This window comes from Ciconia boyciana, chromosome 3 (assembly GCF_034638445.1).
Source record: "Ciconia boyciana chromosome 3, ASM3463844v1, whole genome shotgun sequence".
NCBI lineage: Eukaryota > Metazoa > Chordata > Aves > Ciconiiformes > Ciconiidae > Ciconia > Ciconia boyciana.
Genome location: NC_132936.1, coordinates 88,942,588 through 88,961,114, shown reverse-complemented (window position 1 = coordinate 88,961,114; position 18,527 = coordinate 88,942,588). Strand labels below are relative to the sequence as shown.

At 43.4% G+C, this 18,527-nt stretch overlaps 1 protein-coding gene across 1 annotated transcript; it reads left to right on the top strand.

Annotated features, from left to right (window-relative positions):
- Positions 1 to 4,111: 4,111 nt before the first annotated feature.
- Positions 4,112 to 17,374, top strand: HNRNPU (heterogeneous nuclear ribonucleoprotein U). The gene is made up of 14 exons (XM_072856502.1): positions 4,112 to 5,064; positions 6,097 to 6,208; positions 6,334 to 6,407; positions 8,840 to 8,979; positions 10,543 to 10,642; positions 11,757 to 11,869; positions 12,266 to 12,529; positions 12,775 to 12,894; positions 13,347 to 13,475; positions 13,846 to 14,014; positions 14,544 to 14,783; positions 15,234 to 15,436; positions 16,532 to 16,603; positions 17,010 to 17,374. Exons 1-14 carry the CDS (start codon positions 4,323 to 4,325, stop codon positions 17,061 to 17,063), a joined length of 2,532 nt encoding a protein of 843 aa, XP_072712603.1. The 5' UTR covers positions 4,112 to 4,322; the 3' UTR covers positions 17,064 to 17,374.
- Positions 17,375 to 18,527: the final 1,153 nt, after the last annotated feature.

The window sequence follows — 18,527 nt, the reverse complement described above, 5'->3', positions numbered from 1 at the left end:
ACAAGGCAAGGTCAGTCTAGTTCAGCATCCTGACTCTGATAGTGAGCAGTAGTGAATGTCAGGGAGAGAGAGGAGCACAGCCCAGTGTAGTGGTATTTCTCCAAAACAAACTCCCAACCTCCTGGCAGAGTCTCTACAGATAGTCTATCTATAGAGATATATAGATAAGGGGTTATTTGGGCTAAGAAATCATCAGAACTGACCCTTTGTCATGCAACCTCACTTGTGACAAATTAGCACTTTAAAAATGTCTGAAAATTTCTGACTGGCTCTAATAAAGATTAATGAGGATTTCATGAGGAGAGATGAAAAGGGAGAAAGAAAAAGACTTGCTCCACATGCTCCCTGCTATCATAAAAGGCAGCAGAGTATTTCAAGAATTATATTCTCTTTTAAAGTAATGGTGTGTTGAATGTGGAACTCTGAAGGCAATATTCATTGAGGGTAGATGGGTTAAGGACATACAGAAGAGACCAGGAGCATATTGTGATGGTCAGATGTAGGGTAAAGCATGAGAAGAACAGCCAGAACAGGGCAGACAAGGCTGTAAGAGAGCAGAACGAGGAAAAGATAAATGCCTGGGTTCTCCTGCAACACTGACAGCGTACCGAAAGGTTCAGAAAAGGTTCAAAGCCCCAGTGGGGTGGGACCCCTGAGACTATCCAGTCCCCTCCTGAAAGCCTGCTCTTCTTTTTGTCACCCCTCTGTCACTGCTCTTGGCAAACAGGAGGAGGAGAGGCATTTGGAAGGACTAAGGGTGAATAATGGAAAGAAAATTAGGGGTGAGGAGAGCAACTAATTAAAGTCTAAAGGAGCACAAACAGAAGTGAGGGAAACCAGAGTAACTGATCTGTTGAAGGGCCAAGTCTGAGAGGGAGGATCCTAAATTACTTTTGAGCGGGGAGACTGGTGTAGAGAGAAAACCATTCTCTTAAGTTAGAAAATAACAGTTAGGAGGAAAATGTTATATGATGGATAAATAAAGTGCATAGAATTGCATGTGTTATGTATGGGTAGATGTCATTTTCTATTTAAATTGAAAGGAAGATTTATTTTTAATTTTATATAGGGCCAAAGAAAGGGCAATTTTAATGGAGGACTACTTGTGGTTATCAGCAATGATGTTTTGTTTTTCATATGGCCATCATTATCCTATGAGTAGCAGCTTTGCAAGTTAAAGCTAAAGTGCTTTCCTTTAGCACTTTCTTGTTTCAGAAATTCATATTACCAAACACTCATTTTTACGATATGGCTGGTATCTATCTGCATGATCTAGGAAAAGCTGAGTTGAAGGATTGACTATCTGAATTAAGAGAGAGTACAGCAATGAGGAGAGCATATCCCCTTAACTTATTTTTCCCCTTCAAAGTATGAATAGGGAAAAGGCAAACTCCTGAAACATAGGACTCAGAGGACAGGTGAGCTATCTTAAGAGAGTCTTCCCCAGAGGCAAATGTGTAAGAAATATGTATTTAACTTAAACAGAAAAAAACCTTAATTTGTTTTTTTACACTGAGAGGCTATTAAGTTTACACATCTATATCAGCTACGTGTGTATTTTATGTACTCAGCTTTATAAGAAATGCTTTTCTTACCACAATTAAATCTCCTGACATCTGAAAATAACTGGGATTTCTCACTTTTATAATAATGGGCAGCAGCATACTGTAGTTAGAAAGCACAGTCCTACTACACTTGAGAATATTTGTTTGGTAGTATAATTGAGTAGTTAGATAGTACCCTTACTACTATGACATGAATTAATCTCCTTTTAAAAATAAAAAAAAGTTCAGCCTTCTAAGTGGTTTAATGGATAGCCTTAGCAACTTAACCAACCTGAGAATTTTTTGTGTGTGTGTTAAATTTCCAGGGGGGGAAAAAAAAAAAGATTCTTACTTTATATACTTGTGCCTTTATATACAGGCTTGAATGCTTTAGGGTAAGTAATCTCTTGATGTGCCTCAAAGCTGTTAGCTGTTTTGTTTCTCCATGGTAACAGGAGTATAAAGCAGTATGAGCATGTTACTGAAGTAGGCAGACATGACATTGTTTAGGAATGGGATTACATGTGAGGACTGCAGCTCTAGGGTGGTTCTGAATGAGGGCATTTTCTAACGCAGAGGTGCTGTGAATGTGTGCAGACATGCTAATTTAAGGTAAGGCTTAGGGATCCAAAACTGGCCTAAAAGAATCTATCAATCTATGAAGTTTGCAGTGGTGAGAGGGATTATCAGATGATTAGGTTGATGGAAGCTCTTCCAGAAACATGGCTCAACGTGTGAAGAGGCCTGTGCTGGATCAATGTCTAAATGTAGGGCTCTGTCTCTGAGGTTTAGATATGAAGACTTAGTGATGTAGCTTCTTTTTAAAATTTTTACATTCAAAATTCAAAAAAAGAACATGGAGGTTGGACAGGCAGATGACATCTGAATTAGTGCAGAGTTATCTGTAAGCTTCAGTCAGTAATCTTGCAATATTAACTAGGTAAACCCTGTTTACTTTTGTTACCACCTTGGCAGAAGAGTATGTACCAAGAGTACCTCAGCAGACTAGCTAAGATAGCTCTTTCGTGAACAAACGGACAAAGGTAATGTTGGTGCAGCTTGATTATGCACTGACCTCTCCCTAGCACTGATGCACTCTTATCCTTTTCTTCCCCTATTGAGATGACTCTGACCTACTAGACTGAGATAAAATCTACTAACTCACATTTATAGTAAGGGAAAGGTTCTGGCAACCTTTTTCTCATTTGTACGTATTGCATGAGGGAGCTCTCCCTGTCTCTGTTCCAACAAGCTGTTGTGTAGTGATGGGTTGAGCTAACCTTGCTGACTGAGTCATATTTCCTCCAAATGGATCCAGCCTGACTGAGGACAGAGCAGTATGTGTGTGGGCTTAGAAGAGCCCTTTCCTTGTGCAGTTAAAACGGGGCGACTTCCTCGTCTCTCCTCCCTTTCTCTCGGTGCAGGTAAACATAACTTCTTCAGGTTCAGAAGGCCACGCGACCAGTACTGCCACAAGGCAGCTTCATGCCAAACACCTTCCCTTCAGTAGGGCTTTGTACTGGTCCTCTAGTTGTTTGACTTGCCTTCCTTCCCCCCCCGCAAGTGAAAATTAGCTTTTTACCCAGGCTCCCTAAGGAAGCAGACTTGTAGAGAAGTGCTGCCTTTCTGTTCTTGTGAAACCCTACTGTTTGTTTTCAAGCAACTTTTGACCAAATTGGAAACATTCAACCACTGTACAACTCAGTGCCTGAGGAGAGCCCCGAATTAATGCTGTGGAAAGGGAAAAAGAGGGAAAACCGAGCCGTTTTGGTTAGCCGATCGGCTCTGTGCTGAGCTCCATAAGAGTGCTGCTTGTCCGGTGGAGGGTTAATGCACTTGAAAAACCTTTGTCAGCCCCGTGGCTTTGTTAGCCCCAGCCTGGTCCAGTTAAAGATCAGGTCTACGCATGCCTCTCGCCGCTGCAGCCAGTGAAGAAACGGGTATATAGCTCTACTTTTGTCCTTATGTAACTGTGTTAACGAGGTTGTATCAGGCTAACTATTTTGAGTAGCAGTGTTCGTTTTCGAACCCTTTACGCAATAAACCGCGCGGACTAGGCCCGAGACGGGCGCCCGGGAGCGAGGGGAGGGAAGAGCTGCTCTGCCTGCCAGCCGGTGGCCTGGAAACAGGGCCGGGGGGTGCTGTTTAGTTGGGCTGGGACCTTATTCGGGTTTAATCCACGCCAGAGGGGCGGACGGAGGCCTGCCCAGGTGACACGGTGACTGACTTCCAGTCCCGAGTGGATGATTTTGCCGAAGCGGTGTATCGGAGAGGGGACAACAGCGGTGCGTGCAGCCGCGCTTCCTGCTACCGCCTGCCCAACATGGCGCAGGTACAGCTGTTAGCGCGGAGCGGGGCGTTCCGGCAGGCAGAGCTGCTCTTCCCCTCCGCTCCGCTCCGCGGCCCGGCGCGGCGGCGCCCGGCACCCCACGCGTGAGAGCGGCGGGATCCGCGCGGGGCGGCTGCGCTCGGGCGGGTATTTACGGTATGGGCGCGCGCGGGCGGCCGTTACGGTAGCGGGGGGGGGAGGAGGGACTACGTGCGCGGGGGCGGGGCGGGCAGTGCTGCGTGCTCGGCCCCGCGAGGCGCGTCTCCCTCGCGAGCTCGGTGAAAGGATTTGGCGCCAGGCGGGTCCGCTCTGCAGCTGCCGCAGCCGCACGAACCAGCCGCGCCACCCACCCACCGCCTCCCGCCGGGGCCTCGACCCAGAGCCGCCGCCGTCCGCCCCAGCCCAGAGTCGCCCGCGCGCCGCCCAGGGATCGAGCCGCCGCCGCCGCCATGAGCTGCTCGCCCGTGAACGTGAAGAAGCTGAAGGTGTCGGAGCTGAAGGAGGAGCTGAAAAAGCGGCGCCTCTCCGACAAGGGCCTCAAGGCCGAGCTCATGGAGCGGCTCCAGGCCGCGCTAGACCAGGAGGAGGCCGGCGGGGGAGGCCCCGCCAGCAGCGCAGTTGAGCCTGGCAACGGCAGCATGGAGGGGGAGGCAGCCGAGAGCGGCGGGGGCGCCTCGCAGCTCCACCAAGGAGGAGGCCCTGACCAGGCCGCGGCCTCCACCGCGGAGGACGACGACGAGGAAGGGCTGGAGGCCGCCGATGGCGACGCCATGGAGCTGGGCGAGGAGAACGGCGAGCGGGCGGGGGCCGGGGGCGGCCCCATGGAAGAGGAGGCGGGCGGCGAGGAGGAGGAAGAGGAGGAGGAGGAGGATGAGAACGGGGACGACCAGGGTTTCCAAGAGGGGGAGGACGAGCTCGCCGACGAGGAGGAGGCCGCGGCCGGGGACGCCAACGGGCACGGGGAGCAGCAACAGCCGCCGCAGCCCCAGCCCCAGCAGCAGCAGCCCCCGCCGCTCCTGCAGCCGCGCGGCGCCGCCAAGGAAGCCCCCGGCAAAAGCGCTGGCGGCGCTTCGGGGCCCCCGGCGGCGGCGGCCCCCTCTGGCCCGGCGGGCCCCGCCAAGCAGCAGCAGCAGCAGAAGAAAGCGGAAGGTGGCGGTGGCGGCGGCCGCCCCGGGGCTCAGGCCACCGGGGGTGAGTGTGCGCGGCGGGAAGGGGTGGGGTGGGGGGAGGCCGTTAATCCCCCCCGGGAACCCCCGTCGCGGGGGGAGGGGGAGCAGCGGCCAGGAGGGCGGTTTCCGGGGCGCGCGCGGGAGGGCGTTCGCGGCCGGCGCGAGAGCGGGCGCGACGGCGGCGCCTCCCCGCGGGGAGGGGTGGGATCCACCGCCCCCGCGCGGCCCCGCTCCGCACCGCGTGCTCCCCGCCGGGCGCTGCGGCGGGCCCCGCGCGGGGGGCGGGGGTCCCGTGAGGGGCCGTTGCGCGGGGTTGGCGGAGGAGGAGGAGGGGCCGTTGCGCGGGGGGGGGGAGGCGCGGGGAAGGGGCCGCCGCGCCGGGCCGCGGGGGGAGGGGTGGCGGCGGAGGGGCCGCTGGGGCGCGCTGTATTGTGCTGAGGAGCGCTCGGCGGCGTGACGTCACTTCCGGCCTGGGCGCTGCACGGGATGGCGTTGGGAAGGCCTGGTACAATGGAGGCGGGAGGAGGCGGAATCCCTTCCCTGCAGGCAGCCGGGCGGCCCCACGCAGGGCTGCCGCCCCGGCCGCCGCGCACGGCCTGCCGAGAGGAGGCGCAGTCGTGCGGTCGCTCGGTGTCCTTGCGAGCGGCCGGGAATGTCCCGCTTTCGAGGCGGGGGTGCGGGTCTAGGCGTCGCGGGGGGGGGGGGGGGGGGAGTGTCCGATTTTTATTTTGTTTTTTTTCCCCCCTTACCGCTTGGGAGCGGTCTGGCTTTTCTGTGGGGATCTTAACATCGGGGACCGTACCAGCTGCTGCGTGGTGTGCTGGCCGCTCCTGTCGCGCATCAGAGATGATTTAGCAGACAAGTTTTGAGTCTTTTGAGATAGTTCGAGATAACGGGGTTTTATCTTAGTACAAAGCAAAATTCTTTTTTAGGGTACTATTGCTTTTCCCTTGCTGTAGGTTCTTACAGTTTCCAAAGTTGGAACCGCTGTATAGGATTTTATTCTCAATTAAAGAGTTACTTGGTGTAATTAAAATCATTAATTCTGTTACAGGAGATGCTAAAACGGAACAAAAGCCTGGTGAGAAAAAGAGGGGAGTGAAGAGACCACGTGAAGACCATGGCCGTGGATATTTTGAATACATTGAGGAAAATAAGTACAGCAGGTAAATAAGCTTGATGCTGGGCAGCATTTTGTGAATGAGCAGCAATAAGGTACAGAAATACTTATTTTAACAGTGTGGAAATGCATGTAGCTTTAATATCTTTTGTTTGGTTTTATTTTGTTCAGGGCCAAGTCCCCTCAACCACCTGTTGAAGAAGAAGATGAACATTTTGACGACACAGTGGTTTGTCTTGATACTTGTGAGTAAACATGCTTTCCTTTACTTTGGAAAGATGTGGTGTTACGCTTTTAATCTTAAAACCACACTTTCTGGAATGTGAGGTGAATACATTTGTTGACTTTCATTACCGAGTAACTTGAAAAAAAATCAGCCCCCAAGAAACCCAGAAATGGTGTTTCCACCCATTTTCGGTATACAAAAGTACAGAAGGATATATGGGTCTTCTTATTAGCAATAATAAGCTTGGTTTTCCCATGAAGTCTGTGATACACAGTTTTCTGAAGAAATCTTAACCAAAACACTAATTAGTATGGAAACTAAGCTGACCAAATGTAGAGTGAGCATAGAATACCCTAGAAACAGCTTATATGAGAAACCCATTATATAGCACACGAGCTTTTCACTTCAGAAAGTTCCGACAGTCAGTAATGTAGGTGGTTACAGTAGTACAATTTGTGAAGTGAGCTTCCTGCATAACTTGCTGAGGCCCTATTTATATACCAACCAGTGGAGTATTTTTTTTCCATGTTTTTCTGACAAATTTAACCAAAAAAATCAGGTAAGGTCTCCTGAAAAATGACCCATTCATGCTACGTGGGAGTTTGTGGGGCAGGGGTTGATTTTTGCAAATGGTATGGCAGAGAGAATTGGTTGGAAGGGCATAGGAATTGCCAAGTACCTACAAACAGCGGGGGGTTTCTTGAGGCAGATTATAAATGTTACTATTGTTGTGATGTACCATGACTGGGGCAAATTTGACGTTTGTATTCTTGAGGGTAAGTATAAGGACATAGTGCAGTGTTAAAAAATTTAAAATAAGTGACGCCTGAACTTGTTGGATTCTTAGAGTGCCATGGAAGGAAAGCTTAAATTCTGGCGTTATCTGGCATATTTGCTAGTAGTTCCAGGTGTTTTTTTCCCCAAGAAATGTTTTGAAATGGAAGGAGGTGTTAGTTTACAGCCATGTAAATTGCTGAATATGCCATCCTTGACATTTTGGTAACTAAATCTCAAGTTTCTAGCCACTAATCTGGTGAGTAGCCACCTTTGTGGGAGCTTCTGATTTTCCTAATAACTGAGTAGAAGCGACTTTTCAGTATTAATTATTTCTAGTAGAAAGTTTTGTTACTGGACAAACTTTGTGATTTAGTTTAAAGTGTCGACAGGCTGCTTGGAGATCAGAATGAAACATAGCTTTAAGACCGAATTGTGTAACAACTTGGCGCTCTCTTTTCTGGACCATAATGATCCAGACATATAAGAGGTTTAGCACTCTTAAGGGCTTTTTATTACCTGTGTCTTACAAGGAAGCTGTAACTTCAAGTTCTGTTCTCATTTGTTGTTCTAAAAGTAAGCTACACAGGTGGGTTTCTTCTGTATGATTTTATCTGGTTTTCATGCAACAAATAAGTTAGAAGTACTAATGAGAAAATGCTTGGATCACAAATATTGTAGTTGCAACTGGGGATGGCTTTATGCAAACAAAACAAGATCTTGTGCATGAGAGTTACCAGTAATACAGGGAAGACTGCGTTTTAGCGTACTCGGGCAGCATGCAGATTTTATACCAGGGCAGAAGAACTCACTGCTTGCTAATTTTGCTCCTTTCTTGTAACTGTCAAATAGGTTTGGAATTTCTTCAAGGGATTCCTTGCTCTGGGGAATTCAAGTGCTATATCCTGCACCTCATGTTACCATTCTGCATTGTCTCTTTGAAACCTACTAGAAGATTAATTTGAAACTTCATGGTGCTGCAGCTCTGAAGATGTCTGTAAAACAAAGGTTCCACTTAAGTTCTAAGAGTGATAGGTGAATTCATAGTGCAGATCGTGTTACTTAGGTGAAGCAGGTTCTCTTACCACACTCTGCGTGCTTAACCTATCTGCATTTGACTTAACTGACTTTATTTTAATTGGCTTAATCTAATTGGACTTGCTAAATGACTACATTAACCAAAGTACTACTTTCAGTACTTAGACAAAAATACTTGTGTTCCTATTTACTTCTCAGCTGCCCTTAGGTTTGGGCACAAGCGGTAAGAAGACTTCAAAAAAAGGTATCTAGCAAATAATGCAAAGAGCACAATGCAGATTCCTTTGCTCTATATTGATGGAAGTATCTTGGGTAACTGACCAAAAAAGTTCAAATAGATGAGGTGAAATTCAGGTTTTTAAGCAGATGGAAAAAATAGAGGGGAATTTGACAGAAGTGAAGATGGCACCTTGAAAATTATTCTTGTTAGCTAGCTTTTTGTAAAATTTTTGGCTGAGCTTCAGCTTGCAGCTCTCTCTAGGCAGGTGTTCAGTTGCTTTCCTGAAAGATGCCGAGCACTTGCTGACAGTTTGTCTTGAAAATCGCCTTTGAAAGTTGAAATCACCTTTAATGCATAAAACTGGAGAGCTGTACTTTATTTTGTAGTGAGAGTAAACAGAATGATTTTTATGTTAACAGATAACTGTGACCTGCATTTTAAAATATCAAGAGACCGGTTTAGTGCTTCCTCTCTGACCATGGAAAGCTTTGCTTTTCTTTGGGCTGGAGGGAGAGCCTCCTATGGAGTTTCTAAAGGCAAAGTCTGCTTTGAGATGAAGGTGAGTTAAACTGATGTTTTATGGAAGACTGTTTTGCATGCTTAAATATTGTATCGTTCATACTTGTCATGGTTTTTGTACTTAGTTAAAACTAATTCAGGTGAACAGAACCTTCAGAAGGCCTTCTCTTACGAGCCTGTGAAATTATTCTTGATAAAAATTGGCTCAATTAGCAAAACTGCTTCCTCTTTTATAAGAACTTCCATTTAACAAAAAAAAGCAGCTTGCATTTGCCCTGAATGTATGGCTTCTGGTCTCATTTTTGAACCAAGAATTTTATTTGGCACCTCATGCATCAACACTTGAAGAATTTTGATACTCACTAGTCAGAAGTTTGCTTGTACTTTCTGAATATTACAGAAAGCTTGGCTTTTTTTTTTAAAAAGGGATATAAATTATCCCAGCGGCCCTTTTTTCTGTCCCTACTTAGTCTTTGAGTTTGACCCGCTCTAAGCAGGGATTTGGGCTAGATGACCTCCAGAGGTCCCTTCCAACCTGAATAATTCTGACGTGTGTGCAGTGAATGTGAGTATTTAGCGAGTACTTGAATTTTGAGGGCAAGAGTTCTAAAGGGTAAAAATGGCAAAAAGCAATCAGCGTCGTAATGACAAATTTCTCTCTCCCAACTTGTTGACGAAAGAGTAACCGGAGGCACAAAGCGTGATTTTTTTTTTTTTTTTTTTTACTTTGCGATGTTAAAGCCTTCTTTGCATATGATGTGCCTGTGTATAGAAATGCTTACTCTGTTCTCTTCCTCTAGTACTTTCAAATCTAACCACTACCATGAGGAGTGGGTAGTGATCCCATTCTCCATGCTCTTGCATTGAGCGATTTCTCTGTCTGTTGGTACCTGTAACTTTGGAAGGCCAATGGAGTGAAATTGATGTCAGTATTTATTGCCCTGTTCACTTTCAAATCAGTTTCACCTTGGTCACCTGACTTGAATAGTTGTGGAAACTGGTAGGATACTGATCAGTTTTTCACTTTAGTTTGGTGAAATTTGTAAAGGCAGTTAGAAAACACCTGGTTGCCTACAGATTCCAGTGCTTTAAGGTGGTTTGTTTGAATCTGGTTATGTTGTTTGGAAGCTGGCAACTTGCCCAGGAAGTCTGCTTACTGTGGAAAGGGATGAGTGTAATATTTTCCCCAGTTTATGTAAAGCAATTTTTTAATCCATTACCACATTTTATTGGCTAAGTAATTTACTGTTAATCCCAACTTCATAGTGATTATTTTTAAAAAAATATGTATACATCTTGTTTGTAACTTTAATACAGTATCAAAAGGATTGAGGCTTTTGGCCACTGAGAGGGACTGCTATGACTAAGTGCTTTGAAGGTATATAGTATCTTGCATCTTCATTGCTCAGTCAGGAGATGTAACTATTTAGTGATTGGCTTGTGATTTCACATACTTAAGCATGTTTTATTTTTGCAGAAGGTGATTACTCAGACTTAGGAAAGATTTAACCAAAGCGTAAAGCTTCCAGATGTTACCTTTGTGTTTCCATCTTGTTAATGTCAATAAATACTGCATACCTTTTAATGAATAATGTAAAAATAGGTTACAGAAAAGATTCCTGTTAAACACCTGTATACAAAAGACATTGACATACATGAAGTGCGAGTTGGCTGGTCACTGAACACAAGTGGAATGTTGCTTGGTAAGACTTAAACATTTGATTACTTTTGTATTATTTATTGTGTATGTGGTTGAAGTTAAGCCATTTTTTTTCTTAAGCAGATGGGAAAAGCTTGGTGATTGTAGGCCATGTGTTCTGAAAAGTGCTCTTAACTTGAATTGTTCGCTGGGCATGGTGTGAGAAAGTTTATTACTGGGACCAAATAAAATAATTAATTATTCAGGCCTGTAAGGATTACATGATTTGAGAGTTAATTCTTTTGGTGGTCAAATATGGGTTGTGGAGAACATTCTTGAAGACCTGACAAGATGAAGGATTTTTCCTTTTCATGTAGTGTGATAAAGAGGAAGAGGGGGATTTTGCCGCCTTTTTTTTTTTTTGAGTGAGTGAGGTGTGGTATAAGACTTAACGAGTGGAGAAAAATTCCTGAATAACTACATTATCATTCTTCTGGCTTGGGGGTAGAATCCTCATTTCTGAAAGTAGCTAGGAAGAAAGAAGTACAACTTCATTAGACACATGGGAACTGACCATAATGGTATTTATAACTAATACCTGCTGCTGAGATACATCTTTGTGGGAAATGTGTATGAATTGGTATGTTCTGATATGAGCAGCAACTTTCTAGTTAAGTACTTAAGTTCCACCTGAGTTCTTGTGTTTGACACTTCCTGTTAGCTTGTTCCTTGCAGCTTCATCCTCAGCTGTCGCATAGGCTGAATGTCTGCTAAACTCCCTTTAAAATGGGGAGGGGTAAGTGCTACTGGAGACTAAATTCAGAAAGCCTTTCTGACTAACTCCATTACAGGTATACTGGTGCATAATCAGGTCTTCAGAGTTTAAAAATACTTAGTCATGTCTTTATCTGGTAGTTCAGCTTTATGTCAACATGAATCTGGAACCAGCAGCATAAGGCTTTTAAAACTGGGATGGGGGAAACACCACTGTTCCATCTCAAGTGAGAGTATTGAGTTTTTGAATACCAGAATGAGCTGTAGCTGTTTGGGGGACATAGCTTGTTTTGGCGTTAAAAACATTCCGAACAGCAGCTTATTTAAGTAGCTGTAAAGTTATTGTATTTCTAAAAGGTTAGGTGAAAATGCCTATTTTTAATAAGTTTAAATTATTTCTTCAGGTGAAGAAGAATTTTCTTATGGGTATTCTCTAAAAGGAATAAAGACATGCAATTGTGAGACTGAAGACTTTGGTGAGAAGTTTGATGAAAATGATGTGATTGGATGTTTTGCTGTAAGTTTTCACTTATATTTTCTTCTGAGGAAAAACATCCTTGAATTTTTAGACTGCTCTGATGTGAGAAGCAGTAAACCAAATACAGAAAAACTTGGAGCAAGACAAGTTGTTTAACATGGGGGGGGGAGGCAGAAATAACAGGTATTATCGACAGTGACTGCTGTGAACATGTTACGACTTCATATTCACAAATATCTTTAAAGCCTTTTAAAAAAAAAATAGATGATCATCGACAGTAACTCATTTTAAGAGAAAGCTTTTAAGTAGTTCCTTTATGATACAACAGTATTACAGAAGTTGAGTGAATATAGCCAATACAGTGAAATGACTAATATAACTTTACAGAGTAAGGTGAGTAATTTTATCCAAACTAATGCTTTGTTTGAAAACCAGAATTTTGATGGTGATGAAGTGGAACTCTCATATTCCAAGAATGGACAAGAGCTTGGTGTTGCATTCAAAATAAGTAAGGAAGTTCTTGATGGGCGGCCACTCTTCCCACATGTTCTCTGCCATAACTGTGCAGTTGAGTTCAACTTTGGTCAGAAGGAGGAACCTTACTTTCCTGTACCTGAAGAGTATACCTTCATCCAGAAGGTTCCCCTGGAGGATAGGGTCCGAGGACCAAAGGGACCTGAGCAAAAGAAAGATTGTGAGGTAAGTTTCTTGTTGATAATCTCAAAGTTGCCGAGACAGATGAATAGAAGTGGTGTTTAAGCAGACTATTACACAACTCTCTGGCCTTTTTGTTTGGGGGCTTTAATACTTGGTATCCCGTGACTCTTCACCTCGCCTGGCACTCCCCTGCCCCCCAGTCAGTTTCCATTAGGCTTGCTGGTCTAAGTTGCATATTAAAGAAAATCTTTGAACTAGTATCTCAAGTATAGAACCTGTCGTCATAGGTGGTGATGATGATTGGCTTGCCTGGAGCTGGCAAGACTACATGGGTTACCAAACATGCAGCAGCAAATCCTGGGAAATACAACATTCTTGGGACAAATACTATTATGGACAAAATGATGGTAAGTGATAATATGACACTTTATTTGTTGATATGTTAAAGACTTGCTGTAGATCCTAGGTCTTGGGCTGCCACGGGGTTCTCTTGTATCAGAGAAATCTAAGAAACTGGCTACTGGTTAGCTAGTGACCATTAAAGATTTTTATCTTGCTGAGCTGCTACTCATACATGGCACAGCAGGATTCTGAAGCTTTTTATCACCATCCTCAGAATAGAACACTTAGCTTTGAATTAGTAATGTGATGAGTATACCTTCAAGTCAGCTGTATTGATACACCTAGATTCTTTGTTTATAAAGCTCTGTCTTATGGAGGCTTTGGGAATTTCAGTTATGAGTTTGTAGCCATGGCCTTGAATTGAACAATGCTTGAAGCGAGGTGAAAAGCATTTAGCAAAGAAAAATGTCAGCCATGTGTATCGGGGCTACTTTAACTCTGGAAAATCTCTCTATAGGTTGCAGGTTTTAAGCGGCAGATGGCGGACACTGGGAAACTTAACACACTGTTGCAGAGAGCTCCACAGTGTCTTGGAAAGTTCATTGAGATTGCAGCTCGTAAGAAGCGGAATTTCATTTTGGATCAGGTAGAAGCTTCAGTGAAAAATGATTAAAGAAATTTGTTATAGGCTGTAGTGCAGTAATTAAATGGGATTAAAGTTATGTTGTAATAGCAGTTGTTTCACTTACTGACATACTACTCATTCAGGGGACACAAAGTTGAGATATTACTACAAATGCTTGTCTGAACTTCTCTGGATTTATGGGATGTGGGAGGAATAGTGTTTTAACACGTGGATATGAGCTCGTAACTTTGCATTATGCAGCATCTTTATGTCCAGTTATTTGTAAACTTCATTGCAAGCTCTTGTAGAGGTGAAGTCTATACACCATAAGTTGACTTCCTTAACTCTTACAATGACAGCTACGTGTAGTAAGTTACTGCATTTTTTTCAGACAAATGTGTCTGCAGCTGCGCAGAGGAGAAAAATGTGCCTGTTTGCAGGCTTCCAGCGCAAAGCAGTTGTTGTTTGCCCAAAAGATGAAGACTACAAGCAAAGAACACAAAAGAAGGCAGAGGTGGAGGGAAAAGATCTTCCAGAGCATGCAGTTCTCAAAATGAAAGGCATGGAACATAATCCTATACTGTGTTTTAGGATGCTGAGTATCTGTTCAAAGGATTAAGTAAACGTGAAGTCTAAAAAATCACTTTATCTTAAACAGCTGTACTTAAACAAAACTGGAAGACTATTGTAACTTGTAGGACAACACTATATTGTGTTCCCTCTGCTGCAGTCCTTAACACTACTCAGTTATGCTGATATGCTTCATGCAGATGCACAAAGCTGTCTTGGCATAAAGTGCCCTATATAAGTGACATATTTGGCAGAAACTGGTGTTCTGAGTGGAGGCTTATAAAAGAAAAAAAGATATAGGCAGAATGCTTTCAAGGTTTGGAACAGTACTGGCAACTCCATGAAGACCTGTTTACTTCTTTTGTCACTGTTACATTTCTTAAATGATCAAATTATGTAATTTTGTCCCTATGCTGAGGGAATGTGGGGCGGGGGAGGGGAAGAATGGGAGAAAGGTGGTTAAATTACGGCTTTGAGCTGAATGTAGATGCTGAATACTCAGTCTTTTTGCAATTATAGGGAACTTCACACTGCCAGAGGTAGCAGAATGTTTTGATGAAATAATCTATGTAGAATTGCAAAAAGAAGAAGCTCAGAAGCTTTTGGAACAATATAAAGAGGAAAGTAAGAAATCTCTTCCACCGGAAAAGAAACAGAACACTGGCTCAAAGAAGAACAAGAAGAGCAATAAAAATCAATTTAATAGGGGTCAGAGAGGTCGTGGAGGATTCAACATGCGGGGCAACTTCAGAGGAGGAGGTGAGCCTAGAAATAACCCTGTAAATTCTGGAGGTTGCTGCTGCTGGGGAAGAAGAAAAAAGCTTGTAGTACCTGCATTGCAATTATTATGTAGTGGGAAACTTGATTTCAGCTTCAGTAAGTTTAATGTACTAGTGCAAAGTTAATTGTCCAGCCTTAAAAGTGAGCATTGCCAAAATCCTGGATTACACTGTTCATGTGGTTTGAGGCACAGCTTTGATTTTTTTTATGTTAGGTTTGGTGTTCACTTGTGTACCGGGCTGTATTGGTGGGGTAGTGCGTGGTTAAATGACCATTTTTCACTATGACCAGATAACTTCATCTCTGCAGTGAAATTTTTGCACTGAATTTGGACATCTATTATGCCATCGTTATTTGGAACAGTAATCTTCACGTAAGATATGCTTAAGACCTAACAATTACTTGATTGAAGTAACTCTCTCCCTGCAGTTCCTGGCAATCGTGGTGGATACAACAGGAGGGGAGGCAACATGCCTCAGCGAGGTGGTGGAGGTGGTGGTGGTGGCGGTGGCAGCAGCGGTGCAATTGGCTACCCATATCCTCGTGGCCCTGTCTTTCCAAGCAGAGGTGGCTACTCAAACAGAGGAAACTATAACAGAGGTGGAATGCCCAACAGGGGAAACTACAACCAGGTGATGCTTTTGGGGGGATTTATTAGTTGGACTACAGTACTTTGGATGATGTTGTTTGAAAGGTTTGGTGGTTGCAAATAGCCACAGACTTGTTTGTGGTACTGCACTAATCCCCCACTAAAAGGCCTAGCTTTCTAATGTGGTGTATGTGCCCAGAGCTCTGAGTGTTGCAGAAGTTCTGATGCTGATGTGGGGGTTCCATGTTAAGACTGTACCTCTGTCGTCTTGAAGATTTTTAGAGTGTGTGTGTGAAGGCTTGGGTTTGATTTTTCTTTAATTCATTTTTTTATTTAATTTTTTTTCCTCCAAATAGTAGTAACCGTTGTTTGGCCTTAGGGTTAAGGTGTATCTTTATCAAGTGTTCAGGGAACTTTCTGGAAACAGCTCTGAAGAGAGTCTTTGTTTTGGTGTCTGGTATCAAACACAACTAGTAAAGACATACTAACCTAGGCCTTAACTGGTGGAATATCAGTGGAAGTATGTGAAAACATAATTTGGATTACTGAAGAGCCAGCAGATGGAGCCCAAGCTAGTAAACATGGCTCAGGTTTGTCTAATACTGACAAACAGGAGAAATGCAATATTTTATCTACTAGTATCAATGTCCCTTTTTGTACCGTAACTTTTATTTGAAGTTTTGTGGACTGGCTCTTCTATTTTCAGTTGCATGGCCCATATCCTTTTGTCTGATCAGATAACACATCCTTGTAGCAACTACAGCCTTTCCTAACTAAAAATAGGCGAGCTCTTGTATTTTTAGTTGTCCTGGTGCAGTTTAGCAGCTGGAAATAGGGTGAGTCAGAACTGGATTAGCCAGCTTTCCAGACCACTGGCAACAACAGTGTTAGCTGGCTTAATTCTGAGGTTCTTGCCCCATGTTTAAGCAGCAGTTGCTTGGAGGGGGGGAGGCTTTTGGTGTTCCAGTGTTTTTCAGGGAGGTTGTTGGTTGGTTTGTTTTAACCTAGGCCTGATAGCTTGTATTTGAAAGATTCTATATGGTATGTGATGTTTTGGTGGTAATAGAAAGATTGGTGTCAGTACACTTCTGAAAAATCCGTATAGATGAAGTAGTTAAAAACTGTTGTCCTCTTGCAGAACTTCAGAGGAAGGGGAAATAATCGTGGCTACAAAAACCAATCTCAGGGCTACAACCAGTGGCAGCAGGGTGTAAGTAGTTGTTACTTTACCTTTTCACTGATGTTAATTTGAATGTTTCAAAATACTGTCTGAAATAATTAGATGTGTAATCAAAACTGGATAGCAAAATCTTTTAATGCCAGGTAATACTGCTATAAATAGTTTTCTGTGCAAAACTTAATCTGGCTTGATGGTCTCAATATATCAAATATCAGCTATGGCTTATCGGTCTTAATGGTATGTAGAATTTGGCTTCACGTTACTACTGTGAAGTGAACTTAACTGCCTTCGGTTGTTTAGGAACTTGCTGCTATTTGAGAGGACTCTTCATCTCAAGTTCCAGGAGAACTAGATGTTTGTTAAACACTTTTTCTGTATGAAATGTAACTGTTATGTGATTACAGGTTAAAATTAACTATTTATCCATCTATTGCAGCAATTCTGGGGTCAGAAGCCATGGAGTCAGCATTATCACCAAGGATATTATTGAATACCCAAATAAATGAACTGATACATATTTCTCCAAAACCTTCACAAGAAGTCGACTGTTTTCTTTAGTAGGCTAACTTTTTAAACATTCCACAAGAGGAAGTGCCTGCGGGTTCCTTTTTTAGAAGCTTTGTGGGTTGATTTTTTTCTTTTCTTTTTTTGTACATTTTTAATTGCAGTTTTAAAGTGATTCGTAAGAGAACCTCAGCATTGTGCACGATAAGAGAATGTGTCAGTATTTCAGGGTTCTACATTTTATCTGTAAAATGTGACTTTTTTTTTACCACAACAAAAGTAAAACGTTGCTTTGTACCTGGTGTCTTTTTATTAAAGAATTTTCTCCTTTTTCCCCATCCCCCAATTTCTAAGAAACAGTCGTGAGTCATGTCACAATACGATAGAAAAGTTAGCAACCAGATTCGTATGGAGGCTCCTTAGTAGCCCTCATGAATACCGTGAGATCATGTAAAGCTCCATATTACACTCCATCCTCTCTATGAAGCTGCTGGGTGGGGAGGGGAGGAGGGGGAGGTAAAAGTTTCTGGCAATAACTAGGACTTTTTTGTAACCTTTGGAACTCACTAAGATGTTGGGGGCAAAGAGGAAGCCTGGGGCAAAATAGTGAAGGTGGAGTGTATGTAGAAGCTCTTAAAATTGTAAAACTTGGTTGCATTATTTGTGGAGGCTCAAACTTGTGAAGGTACAACACCATAATTTCTTTTCCATTTGTTCTGCATTTTGATTCTGAAAAGAAGCTGGCTTTGCCCATTTCTTATTAAACAAAACTTGTTGTAAATCCAGTTGTCTAATGGGATCTATATGAAGTTAGCTGTGTGTCTGTATAACTCTTTCCCCACAAAATACTGTATACCTAGTGTGCTTGTAGTAGTTACTCCACCATTTTGTAAGCTAATGAAACTGTGAGTCACCCATTTTATATCTAATTTTTAATCATGTCAATTCTCAAATGGGTGTATCTCCTTAGCCTGCTGATTCCTTTTCTCTTTAAAGAAAGTGGGTGGAGAAATTTAACTCTAGACGTTTGTTTGCAATAAAATAAATTCATTTTACTCCTGTTTTGGGATTGTTGCCATCAAGGTCTAAAATCCCTTTAAGGCTATAAAGAGGAAGAGAATGTATGAAAGCGATGATGTTGGACAGTTTTAAACTCATTAATGTGTACATGCTGAAATACTTGTGCTTCTTTAAAAATCTAAACTGGTGGTTGCTCTGTTTAGAGGTATATCACGTGTATAATATCACAATTTAACATGGTTATATGTATAGGGCAAAAGTCTTTTCAGTTGCGCTTGCATCATGTAAATCCACTTAACCTATTTATTGTAAAATAGACATTAGGGAAGGAGCGGGGGGAGGAAGCTGGACAGGGAATAGGACAGGAGGGTTGTTGTAGAGAGTGAATCCTGGAGTTGAACAGAGCGCTTCAATTTGTGTTAACCGCTAT